Source organism: Peromyscus leucopus, chromosome 6 (genome assembly GCF_004664715.2).
Source record: "Peromyscus leucopus breed LL Stock chromosome 6, UCI_PerLeu_2.1, whole genome shotgun sequence".
In the NCBI taxonomy this organism is placed as follows: domain Eukaryota; kingdom Metazoa; phylum Chordata; class Mammalia; order Rodentia; family Cricetidae; genus Peromyscus; species Peromyscus leucopus.
The window spans coordinates 107,694,644-107,712,632 of NC_051068.1; the positions used below are offsets into that span (position 1 = coordinate 107,694,644).

The window sequence follows — 17,989 nt, forward strand, 5'->3', positions numbered from 1 at the left end:
CCTGGCTAGAAGCATTTTAATTGATATTTAAAGTTATCTATATTAAAAATGTGGGGAGTAGAATGTACCAGGCTTTGCTGACTCCCCATGGGAGGCCTTACCCTTTTGGAGGAGGGGATGGAGAGGGTGGAAACGCTGTTGGGTGAGCAGGAGGAGGGATGAGAGGGAAATCTGTGGTTGGTACGTAAAATGAACAAAAAAGTTTAAATAAAACAACAATAACAACAAAAATATGGCGAGTATAGGGCTGGAGAGACGCTTAGCAGTTAAGAGAACTGGCTGCTCTTCCAGAATATCCAATTTTGATTTCCCCATGGCAGCTCACAACTGTCTGTAACTCCAGTGCCAGGAGATATAAGGCCTTCTGGCCTCTTTGGGCACCGCATGCATATGGTGCACAGACAGACATCCAGGCAAAACACCCATGCACATAAAATAATAATTTCTAAAAATGTGGAGCATAGGAAATGTCTGTAAGAACTCCCTTCTGTTTGGCTATGTGATCAAACTTGATGTTAGACTAAAGCTTGTGTGTTAATGGATTTAGAGTCTTGGCTGAAGTTTTTCTTTCCATGTGTTTTTCAGGGTCTACAGTTTTTAACATCTTCAGGGGCATTTTGGAGGTGGTAATTGGCATGGCTACTGGATCTTTCCTTGGGTTTTTTATACAGTACTTTCCAAGCAGTGACCAGGTAAAAGAAGCAATCTGAGAAGACCGTGCTATAAACTGTCAGTGGAAGAGACTTCTAGAGCACCTTCCTCAAAGCTGGATGTGCCGGACATAGTTGAGGAAATGGTCCCTTTTTTAAACTGCTGGTTGCTCTCTGTTGGTGCCATGTATGAGACTGAGGGACAGCTACACACATGGAGTCCTCATGCTGCTCTGGAACTTCCTATCTATAATTGTATTATGGGCTCTTATATAATTAATATAAATATATAACATATTTGTATGTAATACATAATATAGAACTTCTATATACATTTCAAATTTCATTGTAAAATAATATTAGTTACAAAATAATAGGATATGTACATTTTCAGAAGGTGTATAGTATTCAACTAAATCAAGACTTATTGTGGAGTTTTGCATCCAGTTTAGTATCAAAATACTTTAAATTCTAGTGCTGTCAAGCAGATAAGACTTCCAACACCTCATCATGTAGTCAAACATCTCTCTTCAAGATCCACTTTCTTAATGAGAAGCAAAAGCTTTTTTTCTTCACTCTCCTAATTCTTCTAATATTAAAAAAGCATGTGGAAATGCTATCTTTATAAAATTTACATTATTTTGAAAATTCAGAACATTCATAATGGCATTGGAAATTTCACTAAAGCAAGTATTGTATGCAGAATACTTTTGTTTCCATCTAAATCCTAAGTGTAGAGTAATCAATCATTAAAAATTAGTTATTTGAAATAATCGAGCTGATCAACTTTTCTTTCCTCCAGGACAACCTTGTGTGGAAGCGAGCCTTCCTGGTTCTGGGCTTTGCTGTGCTAGCTGTGTTCAGCAGTGTTTATTTTGGCTTCCCAGGGTCAGGAGGACTGTCCACACTGGTCATGGCTTTCCTTGCAGGCATGAGATGGAGTGACAAGAAGGTGAACCTCATTGTAATTTCATCTGCTCATGACTCCTTTTTAATAAAATTCCTTCTTTTCAGCTCCTTCTTAATGTTATACTAACAAGCTTTTTCATCATAAAAACCATTTTCTATACATACACAAGTATATACCCAGTGTCCGTATGCACATGCCTTTCTCCCATACACACCAATCATTATATGACTTAATGTCTTTGCTTAAAATACACTACAGTCATATGATCACAGTCCATTCCTACTCCTATATAGATGCAGGGCATTGTACTAGATGGCTGGACCACATTTAATGTAACCAGCTTTCTGTCTCTCTCTCTCTCTCTCTCTCTCTCCCTCTCTCTCTTTCTCTCTTCCTCCCTCCCTCCCTCCCTCCCTTCTTCCTTTCCTTGTGGTGATATTTTATTTGTGGTGAAATGTGGTGATATTTTATTTGTATGTTAATAAATAAAGTTTGCCTGGAGATCAGAGGACATAGCCAGCCATAAACAAAAGTCAGGCAGTGGTAGCACACGCCCTTAATCCAATCACATGGCAAGCAGAGTCTCTGTGTATTCAAGGACACACTAGGGAACAACCAAGTGTGGTGACACATGCCTTTAATCCCAGTACCAATCACAGAGACCTGGAGGTCTGTACAGACAGGCAGTGACAAGAATGTGAGGTAGCTGGGCTAAGAGCCAATGAGAAGGCAGAACAGCAAGGCAATAAAGGCCCTGCTTAGACAGGAAGAAACTCTCTTGGGGAAGCTGGTGGTTCTCATTATTCCTCTGATCTCTATGGCTTTCACCCCTGTATTTGGCTCTGTGTTTCTTATTTAATAAGACTGTTTAGAAATTCGTATACATTTCCTTCCTTCCTTTTTTTTTTTTTGTTTTGTTTTTGGGGTTTTTTTTTTTGTTTGTTTGTTTTTGTTTTTTTGAGACGGGGTTTCTCTCTGTATTTCCCTGGCAGTCTCGGAACTAATTCTGTAGACCAGGCTGTCCTTGAACTCAGAGATCTGCCTGCCTCTGCCTCTTGAGTGCTGGGATCAAGGGCGTGTGCCATCACCACCCAGTGTGACCAGTTACCAGTTCATGCTATGTTGTACTTCAATGTCACAATAGTCATTACTTCAATAAATGGACCCTTACATTATTACCATATGTCTTAGGTGATTAGACATTATCAATTCTATGTCACTCTTGCAGGCTACTGAGAAAAACATTGACAAACTATGATAGAAAATCTTAACTTGAAAAATGTTTTTAAAAATATCTTCAAATCAACAAAATACTGTTGTTTTTTTTTAAAGATTCTTCATAGGATAAATCTTTAAAAACAGAATTGCTCTAGAGAAGAGTATGATCACATATACATTTGGTCATATCAACTTGCTCACGTATACATTTGGTGGTATCAGCTTGCCCTTTTTAAAAGGCTGAGCCAGTTTTCATTTCTAGTAATATTTTGTGAGAGGATGGGTTTCTGTCTTGGGTATTTTACTAACCTGATAGGTGAAATGTGTGTCCTGTTTTGATCTAGTTTGTTTCTCCATGCATGAATCAATCACCATTTCATATGATGACTGGGTAGTACTGGAATAGCCTTTTCACACTTGTTGTGCAAGTGACACTTTAAAAACTGACTTTCCAGAACACTAACAATGTTAAGTGTCTCAGTGTGTATTGCTTTCTACCTGTCCATGTTCGTGTGTGTGTGTGTGTGTGTGTGTGTGTGTGTGTGAGAGAGAGAGAGAGAGAGAGAGAGAGAGACTTTAAAAACTGACTTTCCAGAATATTAACAATGTTAAGTGTTGATGACAATTGCTGCTTTCTACTTGTGTGTGTGCATGTGTATGTGTGTGTATGCGTGTGTATATATGTGTGTGTATGTGTGTGCATGTGTGTATGTGTATATGTGTGTGTATGTGTGTGTATGTGTGTGCATGTGTGTGTATGTGTGTGCATGTGTGTGCATGTGTATATGTGTGTGTATGTGTGTGTATGTGTGTGCATGTGTATGTGTATATGTGTGTGTATGTATGTGTATGTGTGTGTGTAAAAATGTGTGTATGTGTGTGTATGTGTATATATGTGTGTGTATGTGTGTGTATGTATGTGTATGTGTGTGTATGTGTGTACATGTGTGTATGTGTATATGTGTGCGTATGTGTGTGCATGTGTGTATGTGTATGTGTGTATGTGTGTGTATGTGTATGTGTGTATGTGTGTGTATGTATGTGTATATATGTGTGTGTATGTGTGTGTGTGTCCCACATGGGTGTGGCAGCCAGAAGTTATGTCGTTTGTCTCCCTCTGTTGCTCTCTACCGTGTTTTTGAGTAGGGTTTCTCACTGAACCTGGAACTCTCTGCTTTAGATAGACTATCTGGCCAGAGAGCTCCAGGAATCTGCCTGTCTCTCCCTCCACCACTCCCCCCCACACACACACTGACGTTAGGGATACTAAACCTGGCTTTCACACGGACACTGGGAACCTGAATTCGGGTCCTCCCACAGCACTTTGCTCACTGAGCCGTCTCCTCATTCCTGATGTGAACACTTTAAGGTTTTGACAGGTTATCAGACTTTGGTCTGGAACTGTATCCCTTCCTTGTCCGACAGTGTAATATAGAGTCTGTGAGCTTAGATTGCTCCAGCTAGTCTCAACTCTACAAGTTGCTAGGTGTACGACCTTGTCGTCAGTTCTTTCCTCTTACCAGTGGGTCCCAGGCATCAGACACGTCTTCCAGCTGAAGACCTGAGGTGGCAAGTGTCCTTAATCTCTGAGCCATCTTACCAGCTCTGGCTTATCTTAGACAGTTTAAAACAAATAGGGCCTAGAGAGATCATTCAACAGTTAAGAGCACTTGTGTCTCCTACAGAGGGCCAGGGATTAGTTCCCAGCACCCACACAGTGGCTAACAACTCTAACTCCTGTTCCAGGGAATCTAATATCATTCTGATCTCTACAGGTGCACATACATATAGTCAGGCAAAACACTCACACGTATAAAATAAACTAATCTCAAATTTAATAAAAAATAATTTCATAGAGAAGACTCATTACTTCTTCCTCCTTCAGTGGAATTGCTTATTTGAATTATATTTGCATACTTTCATTAGCTGTGTAGCACTAAGCAACCTAAAATTACTAGTCTTGATTTTTTTTTTCCTTTTTAGACAGAGGGTAGTGTATCACATTCTAGTCTCAGATTTACTGTGTAATTAAGGCTGGTTTTGAACTCTCAATCTTCCTATCTCACAGGCTTGGAATTCATCTGTTTGGCTTGATTTGCTACATTTGGCTAGGTTGGCTGCCTGGCCACAGAGCTCCAGGGATCCATCGATGCCTCTGATTTCTTACTTACTGATCTCAAATCCATATCCCAAAATAAAATAATTCATTTTTTGGCAGTTATAACTCTACATAATAAAGTTTTCATTTCTTCTCTTTTAGTCAGAGGTAGAAAAGATAATTGCAGTCACCTGGGACATTTTCCAGCCCCTTCTGTTTGGCCTGATTGGAGCAGAGGTATCTATTGCATCGCTCAGACCAGACACTGTTGGTAAGGATTTCTCAGTGGCTCTTGTGCTAGAACTATATCCTTTAAATCCTGACTTGGAATATCTTCAGTAGGTATGTGTTTACCGTTGTCACAATTATATGAAGAATTAGCTATGATCCAAGTCTTTAGAGAAGTTGGCTAGAGAATAATGCTTGTTACTCTGAGTGAAAAATCAGGCCTACTCCCCAACATAAAGATGTTCACGTTCTGATCAAGAGCTGGAATTTTAAAGGTACTGGTTAGCTCTGTAGTGTGTTCTCATGAATTGGAAATGCTTGGTATTTGTTCTTTATTCTACATTCAGACAGCATCATATTAAGATTGTCCTGATGGACAGCACTGCACTTGCAATTAGTTAATTTGTAAATATCATTCCTCTCTTTACATCCCAATATTCTTCCACCCATACCAGGAATCCTATTTCCTACCATCTTCTACTGAATTGCAAATATTTCCCCTTATTCTTATGCATCTTTAAAAATGTGTATGCATAGATAGATGTAGCCTGTCTGTAGCTGGAGTTTTATCTCCAGGTCCTGCCAAGCCCCAGCAGTCCCTTAGCTCACTTATAAAATAAACACACAGATGTTTATATTATTCAAACTGCTTGGCCATTAGCTCAGGCCTATCATTGTCTAGCTCTTACTCTTATATTCAGCCAATTTTTATTAATCTATACTTTGCCACATGGCTTACTGCTACCTTACATCTTCCTTGTCCTGGAGGCAGCTGCAGGACTGGAGTCAGTCTCTCCCTCTGCCTTTCTGTTCCCTCAATTCTCCTCTCTGTTAGTCCCACCTATACTTCCTGTCTGGCTACTGGCCAATCAGTGTTTATTTATACAGAGTGATATCCACAGCAGCCTCCCTCTCTCTCTCTCTCTCTCTCTCTCTCTCTCTCTCTCTCTCTCTCTCTCTCTCTCTCTCTCTGTGTGTGTGTGTGTGTGTGTGTGTGTGTGTGTGTGAATACAGGTGCACCCACGACCAAGCCACACATGTGGAGGTTCAGGATTCAGTTCTCACTTTCCACCTTGGAGCAGACTCTTTCATGTTGCTGCTGCTGTGCTGCACATCCCAGGCGAGCTGGCCTGAAAGCTTCTGGGCCAAAAGCATCTCTGCCTCCCATCTTGCCTGAGGAATGCTGGCATTACAGATGCATGCCATGGTACCCAGCTTTTTAAGTGAGTTTCAAGGATTGAACTTGGGACATCAGCCTTGAGGGACTAGTACTTTTTTTTTTTTTTAATAGCACTGAGGATTGAACCCAGGGCCTTGTGCTTGCTAGGCAAGTGCTCTACCACTGAGCTAAATCCCCAACCCCCTGTGACTAGTACTTTTTTTTTTTTTTTTTTTTTTGGTTTTTCGAGACAGGGTTTCTCTGTGTAGCTTTGCGCCTTTCCTGGAACTCACTTGGTAGCCCAGGCTGGCCTCAAACTCACAGAGATCCACCTGCCTCTGCCTCCCGAGTGCTGGGATTACAGGTGTGCGCCACCACCGCCCGGCTATGACTAGTACTTTTACTCAATCTTCCTGGCCGTTTTTTATATCTGTTAATATGCCACCTACAGGCTTCTTCTCTTTAGAATTTAAGGTTTCTAATGTCACATTTCTTCAAAGAATATCCTTTCTTTCTGATACATACCAGACATGGGTGAAGTTTAAGGACATTATGATAAGTGAAGTAAGACAACCACAAAAATGCCAATACTGTATCACTCCACTTATATGAGCAATATATAACTAGAAACTAAGGCACAGTCATAATGGCATAAAGTAAAAGTATGGGTTTCCAGGGCTGGGGGCGGAGGGAAATAGGAAACTGCAGTTTAATGGATATATAATTTAAATTTTGCTAATGAAAATGTTCTGGAGTTTAGTCACACAATAATATAGCTTCACTTAATGCTTCTGAGCCCTGTGCTTAAAAGTGGTAAAGATGGAGGATCTCTGAGATGGCATAGCAGTTAAAGATGATTGCTAAACAAGCCAGGACACCCGAGTTTGAACCCAAGAATCTACATCAAAGTAGAAGGGGAGAACCAACTCCACAAGGTTGTCCTCTACATATCTGACCTCTAATTTCACACTGTGGTACATAAAGACAGACAGACAGATTTTGAAATTGGTAAAGGTGGCACATGTTATTAATATTATTAAAATTAAAATATTCTGAAAAGTATAGATAGATGCTTTCTCCGTTTCACTTACCCTCTCACCTGGCACACGCCCTCTTCTTCCCACTTTTAAACTTGTCAAAACCAGTGACAGCCTTCCAGCCTTCCAGCCATCCACATCCACTCCATCTCCTTTCTAGTACCTATTCATCAAGCTTCTACTCCACCACACAGCCAATGGTGCTCATCAAGATTGCCTGCCTAAATCCAGTCTGTGAATTGAATGCTCATCCACATTTGTTGTTATTGTCTCTTTTAAACACTTCTCCACTGAATTCTGCTGTTTTCCTTCAGTCCCCCATTTACACTCTCTAGAGCTTAAATACTGGCTTTTATCTATTTTCCCCCAATACCCTCACCCCATCACTGTGCCCCTCACCAAGATCTCTGCTTTAACCTTGTCCACGCCACTGACATCAACTATAATCAGCCCAAATCAGCTCGTTTGTATCTTGTGCTGCAGGCTAGATGCTTTTGAAAATCTACTAGTCTAAGGAGCTGCTGTCCAACAGAGGGCTGTGGCTCCCTCCATCAAGACCCAAGGTTGCAACACAGTCTCTTATGCTGTGCACACTCCAATCTTGAGAAAGATATTTCTCCTTCCTAAGCTGTAGAAAGTCTTCTGCAGTCTGGTTGGATCCTTCCTTCCATACTAGTTGATAAGTATCTTGAATAATATGTCTAGTCTTATACTCTGCGAAGAATTCATAGCTACTTTCATGAAAAGATTTTTTTTTTTTTCACTTATCTATGCTTGCTTACTGGTTTGTCTGTACTCAACTTAACCACACCACATGTATAAAGCAGATTTTTGTTTCTGACTTCTTAAAACTTCGAGGCTGATCAGCCCATAAAATATATATTTTGTCTACCCACCATCTTGTTTAAAGCTTGGCATGCATTATATCATCATTTTTTTACATTATTTTATGTGTTTTGCCTACATGGATATCTTGTAGAATATTATTTTAAGATGTGTTACTTTTGTTTATGTTGCATTTGTTTAACTCAGTAAAGCTGTGTTATTTTGCCTGTCTAAAACACCTGATGGTCTAATAAAGAACTGAACAGTCAACCTAAGGCCAGGCATTTATAAGTAAGAATAAGCCTCTGTGTGTGTTTCTTTGAGAGCTGGGTGGCCAGCCTCCCAAAAGAGGAAAAACAAAAACAACATGGATACATGTGTACCACTTGTGTGCCTGGTATCTGAAGAGTTCAGAAGAAAGTGTTGGGTCCCCTGAAACTGGAGTTACAGATAGTTGTGAGCCATCATGTGGGTGCTGGGAACTGAACCTGGGGCTCTGCAAGAGTAGCAAATGCTCTTAACCCCTAAGCTATCTCTCCAGCTTCACCTTATATCATTTAATACAGCCATGTTAAATCAGTGGCTCTCAACCTTCCTAATGCTGTGACCCTTTAGTCCAGTTCCTCATGCTGTGGTGACCCCCAGTCATAAAGTTATTTCTGTTGCTAACTGTAACTTTGCTACTTTTATGAATTGTAATGTAAATATTTGATATGCAGGATATCTGATATTCAACTCCTGTGAAAGGGTCATTCGACCCCCCAAAGGTGTGACGACATACCACTGTGTTGAATAAACACATGGAAGAAAATGTAGATCTTGCTATAAAGTGTAAGGTGTTGTGTCCACCCAGTATATAATGTACTGACACTGGCTTGATGGATCTCAAAATATGAAGAAGGAAGAAGCATCAACATCTAACTTAAATTTACTTTGCAAGAATTGAAATGTTTGATTAAATCCTAGCATTATAAAGGAAAGATTTTAAACAATGGTGTGATTGATCTTATTTATTTCTTGATCAATTATATGCAACCACTTCTGTATTTAATGTTTTAACATTATTCCTTATTGATAGTATTTTGAAATGTAATTTTCCCCGACATCTCATTATTTCTAAAACCTGAAAATTTCTTTCAGGCCTTTGTGTTGCAACCCTTGGCACTGCAGTATTGATACGAATTTTGACTACATTTCTGATGGTGTCTTTTGCTGGTTTTAACATAAAGGAAAAGATATTTATTTCTTTTGCATGGCTTCCAAAGGCCACAGTCCAGGTAGGTAACAATTAACAGAAAGGTGTATCAATGTAACTTACTTCTGTAAGACACCTTTAAATATTGAATAAGAAGACTTACCTAAGTTGGTAGAAGTAACCAGTTGATAAATGATAGAAATAAGTGAGTGAATACATGGTTGAAAATTTGGGTATTCAAAGATTTTTTTTTGTTTTTGTTTTTGTTTTTTTGAGTCAGGGTTTCTCTGTGTAGCTTTGCGTCTTTCCTGGAGCTCACTTGGTAGCCCAGGCTGGCCTCAAACTCACAGAGATCCACCTGGCTCTGCCTCCTGAAGTGCTGGGATTAAAGGCATGGACCACTATGCCCAGTCTGAAAAGGAATCTAGAAATGCTTTGCAGTGGTTACTCATCATCCATGGTTTCACTCTTTGTGGATTCTGTCACCCATGGTCTTTGTAGATTCTGGCAGCCATGGCCTAAAAATTAAATGGAAAAATGACAGAAATAAACATTTAAGTTTTAAAATGCATGCTGCTTTGAGTACCACAATGAAATGTTGCACTGGTTTGCTCTATCTTGCTTTGACTGCCTTTGTCCACCATGTCTACCTTGTAGACACGGCTCATCATTTTATAGCTGTCTTAGCTATCAAATTGACTTTTGGAGTATCCTAATGCTATGGTCAAGGGATCCTTATTTTATTTAATAATAGTGCCAAAGGGCAAGAGTTGGGATTATAACAATTTGCATATGTCAAAGAGAAGTCATGAGGTTTTTCCTTAAAGTTAAGAAGTAAAAGTTCTTGACTTAATAAGGTAAAAATAAAGTATATGGAACATTTGATGCTATCCATGTTTTCATTGATCTACTGGGGACCTTGTTAATATCACTCATGATTAGGGGGAGACTCTTGTATTGATTTCCTAGATGAGTAGTTGATATTAACTTTCCACAGCTAGCTGAACCTCCTGACAATAGCTCAGTCACGTAAATCAAAATTTGTACATTCAAATACACAACTGATAAAGAGAGCACATACAGATAATTGTTTGACATTGTTGAGCATTCATTTATCCGGATATCTGGAAATGGTAATTAAATTAGAATTGTATAGGTTATAAATTCTTACAAATATTAGAGAGCTATGATTGTATTATCTATTTTCAAATTAATTACATAACTTAAGCATCCTAGAGACTATTTTGTAGTTATTGGAGTAGGCAGACTTTTATGGTATGCAATGAAAATCAGATATGATGTTAATTTAGGGGATTATGAGGATGCAAACGTGCTGTGATTATATTCTAGGCTTCCTATGGCTGTGGACTGGGATGTTAATTTAGAGGGATTATGAGGATGCTGTGATTTTACATTCTAGGTTTCCTATGGCTGTGAACTAGGACTCTATTCATTCCAGAGATTTTTTTTTAGTCAGTCTTTCCAAGATATCTAAAACCTAAAGGCGAAGGAGAGTAGTGTAGAACAATAAATGGGGTAATTTGTCTGACATAGTAGCTCCAGCTTCCACACTGCTAGTAATATTAGTAAGTAAATATCAAAACAATGACTTCATCTTTTTTAATTTTTAAATTAAAGGCTGATACTCTCTTACCATGAAAACTATTTTTAAAATAGGATAAATTACATATATAGGATGTGTTGGGTATTGTATGTCTTGTGGAGGCAAACACAGTCACTCCTCAATATCCTCTAGGAATGAGGAATGAGTTTGAAGACCCTCCATGGATACCAAATCTGCAGACACTCATTCAAGATATTATAAAAAAGGTTATTGTCTACATATAACTTAAGCATATTTCCTATATGCTTTCAATCATCTCTTAATTACTTGTCATAGCTAATACAATGTTCTTGTATTATTTAGACAGTAATGATGAGATAAAAGTCTATACACACTCATACAGATGAAAATTTCTATGGTATTTCTGAGCTGCAGTTATTTGAATTTACAGATAAAGAACAGCTATAGAACCGGGCGTGGTGGCGCACGCCTTTAATCCCAGCACTCGGGAGGCAGAGCCAGGCGGATCTCTGTGAGTTCGAGGCCAGCCTGGGATACCAAGTGAGCTCCAGGAAAGGCGCAAAGCTACATAGAGAAACCCTGTCTCGAAAAAACAAAAAAAAAAAAAAAAAAAAAAAAAAGAACAGCTATAGAATGAATTATTATCATGTATGGAATTTTAGTTTTTCTTCTGTTGTCAATACATAAAAACAAGGAGGCTTATATGTGTGTATATGTATACAAATATATATGTAGTTCTTAGTAGTTTGGTTTATGATCTTTCATAGGAAATATATGTGTATATATTTTTTAAAGATATTTTTAAAATATCATATATTTTAAATCACAGTTTGGCATGCACACATATCCTAAAACATACACATACATATATACATAACAGAACTGGAAGAAAAACATATATTGTAATTCAGAAGGTGATACTTTGCCAAAAAATTCATGAAATGTTCAATTACTTATTACATAGAATAAGCCATATTAACAAAGATCCTCACAAATAGCAAAGGGACTGAATGAGCTAGCTTTCTTTGCTTCCTTTCTTTCTTTCCAGTAGTCTAGCATGGACATTCCGGAGTTGACAAGGTGGCTGTCACTCTTGGCATGTGCCTCTTACCCATAGACTCAACTTGTGCTACCATTTTCCTCCAGTGGGGAGGGGGCGGGCATGTGGGTTCGCTCTGTTTTGGGTAACAATCCACATCAGTGTCTCATCTCTACTCATCGCTCAGTGGTCAGAACATAGATACGCAGTTAATCTAAAGACACTAGAAACATGAGATCTCTGTTTTGTCAGCAATGTGACCAGCTGAAACCCAGGAGTTCCGGGATAGAAGAACAAAGGGCTTCAGATACCTATGGGCACCTAGATTCTGCCATTGCGTGACTGGCACACCTTTTCTCTCTTGCTCTGTTATCTTAGAAGCAAACGTTGCTCTTCACTTGCTAGAAAGAGTCAGTCAGATGGATCAATGTACCTTTCCTGTGTGAGCTAGTAGTATTGCATTTTGCCTCTAAGAGAAAATGAGCATTTTCACAATATATTCCAACAGATATGCGTTAAACAAAACACTGCACCAACTGCTGGGCAAAGAGTTCACCAAATAACGAATAAATGTAACATTATTTTGAAGGTCCCTACCACTTCCGTGTTTCATACTGTTTGAGAATTAGTGTATGCTCCTAGAAAACATACTGATTTAAAATTTCACCCACTTCTAAATAATAACTATAACCACCCCTGTATGCTTTTTATTTATTAAAGTGATAAGAACAGGTACCAGGCTTGATCTTAGCCAAAAGACTGAGACATGATAAGTGTTTTCTTTATTAATACAAATTCTTAAAGTTAAAATAGAAAACAAACAGTAACTTCCATCTTTTGTAAGAGAAATGTATCACGTACAACAATATTTGATTAATACTGTGGGACTGTTTTCCCCAACAAATTGAAATGCACAGACCTGATACTGCGTGACCCATGTGTACCTATAACATAAACGTTACTCTCCATGTAAGGGCAGGGAGACTTTGTTGATAATCAAACCAACTTCAATACACTTTGAAAGAAGACTAAGTTGAATTAGTCAAGCAAAAGGAAACGCAGCTTGTTTTCCCAAACGATAAAATATGTCACTTTAAAAAATGTGCACTTGTCTCATGTTTCCAATCTTGTACTAAAACTTTCATAGGCTGCCGTTGGGTCTGTGGCTCTGGATACAGCACGAACCCATGGAGAAAAGCAGTTAGAAAAATATGGAATGGATGTGTTGACGGTGGCATTTTTGTCCATCCTCATCACAGCACCAATTGGAAGTCTACTGATTGGTTTGCTGGGTCCCAGACTTCTTCAGAAATTTGAACAGCAAAATGAAGAGGAAGTTCAAGGAGAGACTTCTGCACACGTTCAGAGGTAAGAAAAGGAAACTGTTGATTGCAATGGCTAGAGAACTGTTTCCAGAAGCTAACTGTATCAGGAGGGAAATTGAAATATATGATGTTGAGGTTCTAAATGTATTAGGACCAAACACTATTTGCAGTGGAGAAACTAAGGAAAGACCAAGATCCACATCTCTACTGTTCCCGATAGCTTGCTCTCAGTTACTGTTAGCTGTCAGTTTCATGATTGGTGGTCGCCAGTCTCTTAGGCTGCGGATCAGTTTTGGTTCCTCTTCCTTTCTTCCTTTCAACAGTTTCTGTCCCATTGCCCTGCTGCTCTGTCTTGTTCCCGCCCTGTCTGCCTTGCTGCCTTCCATGAAGTGTTGAAACTGATTGGTCCTATTGACACGGGCTTTCTGCTCCTGGGCGTCTCTAAGACTCGTATCTATCTGTCATGCAGCTCCGCCATACCACAGTTCAGGACAGAGGTTAAAGATAGATCTGCACCATTGTCCTTCCAAGGCCCCAGGAAACAGGAAGAAAGATGGAAACTGTGCTATTTATAGTCTTTTGAGACAAGGGCTCAGTATATAGTCCAAGCTGGCTTGGAATTTGTGATCCTCCTGGAGCTCTGAAGTGCTGGGATTATGGGTGTGCACCACCACCACATGTAGCCTAAGTCAGTTTATTTCTAAGGAACTGATGTGGAAATTGGACATATCTTTCCTCTCTCTTGTACTGGTGATTTTATTGACAATAAGGAGATAGAAAAGAGTCTCTGGCTCACCTTTAAGTCTTCAAGGAACAAAAGACTCGGAGGCCAGAGATATCCTTACATTGAGTGCTATCACTACTTAACATCATATCTTACTAGGCTTGGTGACTTATTTCTACAACCCCAGCTTCAAGGAGGCTGAGGCAGGAGGCTTACCCACAAGTTCAAGGCCAGCCTGGGCTACAAAGTAGGTTCTAGATCAGCCTGGCTACACATAGAGACCATATCTCAAAAAAGCTTATAGGGACTAGGGATATAGCCCAGTCGCTAAGGTATTTGCTTTGCAGCATGGGTACCTCAACACCAATAAAAACACCTCAACACCAGTTAAAAAAATAGATGTAGCAATGTAGGCCTTTAACTCTAGTGCTGGTGGGCGGCAGGAGTTGGAGGGTGGACAGAGATAAGTGAATCCCAGGGGCTTGCTAAGTAACCAGTCTAGCCAATCAGTGAGCACCAGGTTTAATGAGTGCTTCTGTCTCAAAAACTCAGTAAAGAGTAATAGAGCAAAATATTCAACACTGACCTCCAGTCTCCACACAACCATGCAGAGAACACATACAAATACACACACACACACACACACACACACACACACACACACACACACACACAGAGCAAAACCTTTACAAGAGCTCTCAGAAAAGATGCCTTCTTTTTCAAGAAGTTATAACATGCCAGAAGAGAAGGAATGAGAGGAAAGTCCTACTTGCATAGACCACAACTTATACCACATTCCAACTGAGCATCTTTGACCTCTGTGTATCACCCATTAGTTCTTCATTCTAGGTCACCTGTTGCCTAGTGAGTAACCGTGTTCATATACAGTTTTCAGTTTCATGGTGTTGTGCATGTACCTCAGGTGTTTGTTTTTTTACTTTTCATACCCAAGGTAACTTTTTTCACCTAGAATTCAAGGTGCATTTTAATCTTGCAATATATTTGACATGTGTGGTAAGTAGGTGAATTGTGGCTGTTCTGACCCCATCCTGTGAACTGTAAAGGGGGGTCATGCATGGTAGCTCACATCTGTAACCCCAGCTCCATCCTATGAACTGTAAAGGGAAGTCATGCATGGTAGCTCACATCTGTAACCCCAGTTCTGTCTGCTCTTCTCTTATAGATTACTGTTGTAGGCTGTTCTCCTGTGACATTTAGGTTCAAAACTCTGGTTCTAACTGGTTCATTTAGATGTCAAAAATTATAATTCTGTGGCATAGTATTTAGTATTTCCTGAATGCTGTGCTCAGAGTATTGACTAGATTTATACCAAAGATTGAATATGTGTTTAAGCAAATTATTTTATACACTTTATTCAATATAATTTATCTGTTTATCTATTTTTTCAGACTCTGAAACTACATCTGGTCAACAAATACAGTTATTTCTGGTATATAATTAGTTCAAATTTATAGTAAGATCAATGGATGCCAAAATACTGTGTTTACAATAAAGTAATGTTCCTACTTATTCAATTTAAATTATATTTTGATAGATTTCCTGTATATTTAATTATTTATTTGTGCAGGGAATAAACGTGACAGCCAATTGTAGAGGTCAGAAGAGAATCTCTGTACCCACTAGGCGGAATCTGGGGATGAAATTCAGGCCATCAGGCTTGGTGGCAAGTACCTTTACCCAGTGAAAGCACTTGCAAACCCAATATCACACTTTTTAACACACACAATGGACTAACTCATATCAAGCTTGAATCTCAGGCTTTGTGAGAATTCCAAAATTCCACTTTTTGAGGAGCCCTTCATCTTCCTTACATAGACATAAAACATTTACATCTCTAGGGGTCCATCACTTCTGGAGCACAGAATGGTGGTGTGCTAGTCAGCATCCCCCTGCAAAAGGCCCATCTTCCCAGCTTTTACACAAAGGTCATTTTGTCCTTCTTTCAGGAACTAACTACCAGTTCAAAAAGAACAAAGATTTGCTTGACACCATTACAACAACCTTATGTAATCCTTTTTTTAAAAAAAAGTTCTTTTACTACATTTATTTGGAGTGCATACATGCGTGCGTGCGTGCGTGCGTGCGTGTGTGCGTGCGTGCGTGTGTGTGTGTGTGTGTGTGTGTGTGTGTGTGTGCTCATACCATGGAATGTATTTGGAAGTCAGAGGACAGGTGACAGGAGCTGGGTCTCTCCTTTCACCATGTGAGTCCTAGGGATAAAACTCAAATTGGTAGTTTTTGTAATGAGTACCTTTAACTGCTGAGCTATCTCACTGGCTCTAATCTTTTAAAACAAGGTCAAAAACAACTTTCAGTCTTTATACACGTATCCAAATCATGCAGAAGTGGAAGTAAAATAGACAGGACAAGCTCTCATTGCCACTGAAGAAATGGTTGTAATTTGAATTAGACCTTGTATTGGTCAGCTTTCCATAGACGTCACAAGCTACCTGCGGAAAAAAGTCTACTTATAGAGAAGACATCATTTTAACTTAGAATTTTAAAGGTTTCAGTCCGCAGCAGTTAGCTCCATTGCTTTTGAGCCTGGGGTGAAGGCGAGCACATGGCATGGAGTGTGTGATAGAGCAAAACTGCTCACTGCACTGCTAGTAATCAAAAGGAGAGAAGACTGAGCCTGGGTTCCCAAATCCCTTCAAAGGTCCATCTCCAGGGTGCTAACACTTCCCTCCAGGACACACTTCTTATTGCTCCCTTTAGTATATGGGCCTTTGGGGGCATTTTAAATCCAAGCCATAGCAGATCTTTATGATGAATTTAAAAAGAGACAGGGACAGTGTCATGGTTTGAAAGAAAATGCCCCAAAGGGAGTGGCACTATTAGGAGGTGTGGCCTTGTTGGAGGAAGTGTGTCACTGTGGGGTTGGACTTTGAGGTCTCCTTTGCTCAGCTCAGTGCTACACACAGTTGTTTCTGCTGCCTGAGTGAGGATCAAGATGTAGAACTCTCAGCTCCTTCTCCAGCACCGTGTCTACCTGTATACCACCGTTGCACCCTCCACGGCGATAACAGACTAAACCCCTGCACTGTAAGCCAGCCCCAATGAAATGTTTTCCTTCATAAGAGTTGCATGGTCATGGTGTCTCTTCACTGCAATAGAAACCCTGACTGACACGGCCAGCAAGCTAGGTCAGGAGGTAAAGGTGCTTGCTCCGAAGCCTCACAACCTCAGTTTGCTCCTGGATCCAATATGGTAGACGACAAGAACCAGTTCCATCATGTTGTCCTCTGAACTCCATACACCACATTGTGGCATGTAAGCACATGTGAGCACGTGCAAGCACAATAAATAATAAATAAATAGATAAATATGTTAAATATAATACAAGATCCAGGTGCAAAAGTTATTTTGTGTCAGGAAAAAGATAGGAAATGCAGTTGTCCATCTAAGTAGCTTGGTCTTTTTCCAATAATAGTTCTTTTCATCTGTTTTAGGAAGCCTGGGGAGTCCATTACAGAAGCTTGATGTACCTAACATGTTCACCATCCCAACCCAAAGGTTCGGGCTTACCTTCAACCAGGACAACTCTATTTCCCTTCGTTTCAGATGAAACATTTCCCATGAGATTTCATAAGCAAAAAATTAAAAACGTTTATGCTGCTTACAGTACCTCAGGGATTTGCTTCCTGAGAGAGATGGGGGAATAGGCTACTTTAGAAAATGAGAGAAGATAATTTTAACACATGAAACATTCACAATTTTGTTAAAAATCTTGAAACATTTCTTCTTATAATATTAAAAAGTTTTTACAACAAAAAGCAATGAAAATTTTTTTTTTAAATTGGAACTCTGCTGTCCTTTTATGAACATTCAAAGTGGGAGTTTTTTTCTTTTTTTAAATCTCTGTGGAATGAAAGTAAAACTGTCTAAGGGAACAAGGGGGGCTGATGGGGGGCAAGAAGAGGGAGAGTAATGAATGTGGGGCATATGCCAGTGTCCATATGTATGTGACAAAAC

General features: G+C 39.5%; 1 protein-coding gene and 1 pseudogene across 2 annotated transcripts in view; one reads left to right on the forward strand and one right to left on the reverse strand.

Moving 5' to 3' along the window:
- Positions 1–17,779, forward strand: part of Slc9b2 (solute carrier family 9 member B2) — a 42,758-nt gene extending 24,979 nt beyond the window's left edge. For both annotated transcript variants that reach the window (XM_037207126.1, XM_028857313.2), the window contains exons 8-13: positions 586–692; positions 1,453–1,602; positions 5,039–5,147; positions 9,266–9,402; positions 13,092–13,312; positions 17,467–17,779. In XM_037207126.1, the coding sequence (XP_037063021.1) occupies positions 586–692; positions 1,453–1,602; positions 5,039–5,147; positions 9,266–9,402; positions 13,092–13,312; positions 17,467–17,497 (755 nt within the window). In that variant the 3' untranslated portion in view covers positions 17,498–17,779. The remainder of the gene's footprint in view (positions 1–585; positions 693–1,452; positions 1,603–5,038; positions 5,148–9,265; positions 9,403–13,091; positions 13,313–17,466) is intronic.
- On the reverse strand, positions 12,548–12,715 carry LOC114683621 (annotated as a pseudogene).
- Positions 17,780–17,989: the final 210 nt, after the last annotated feature.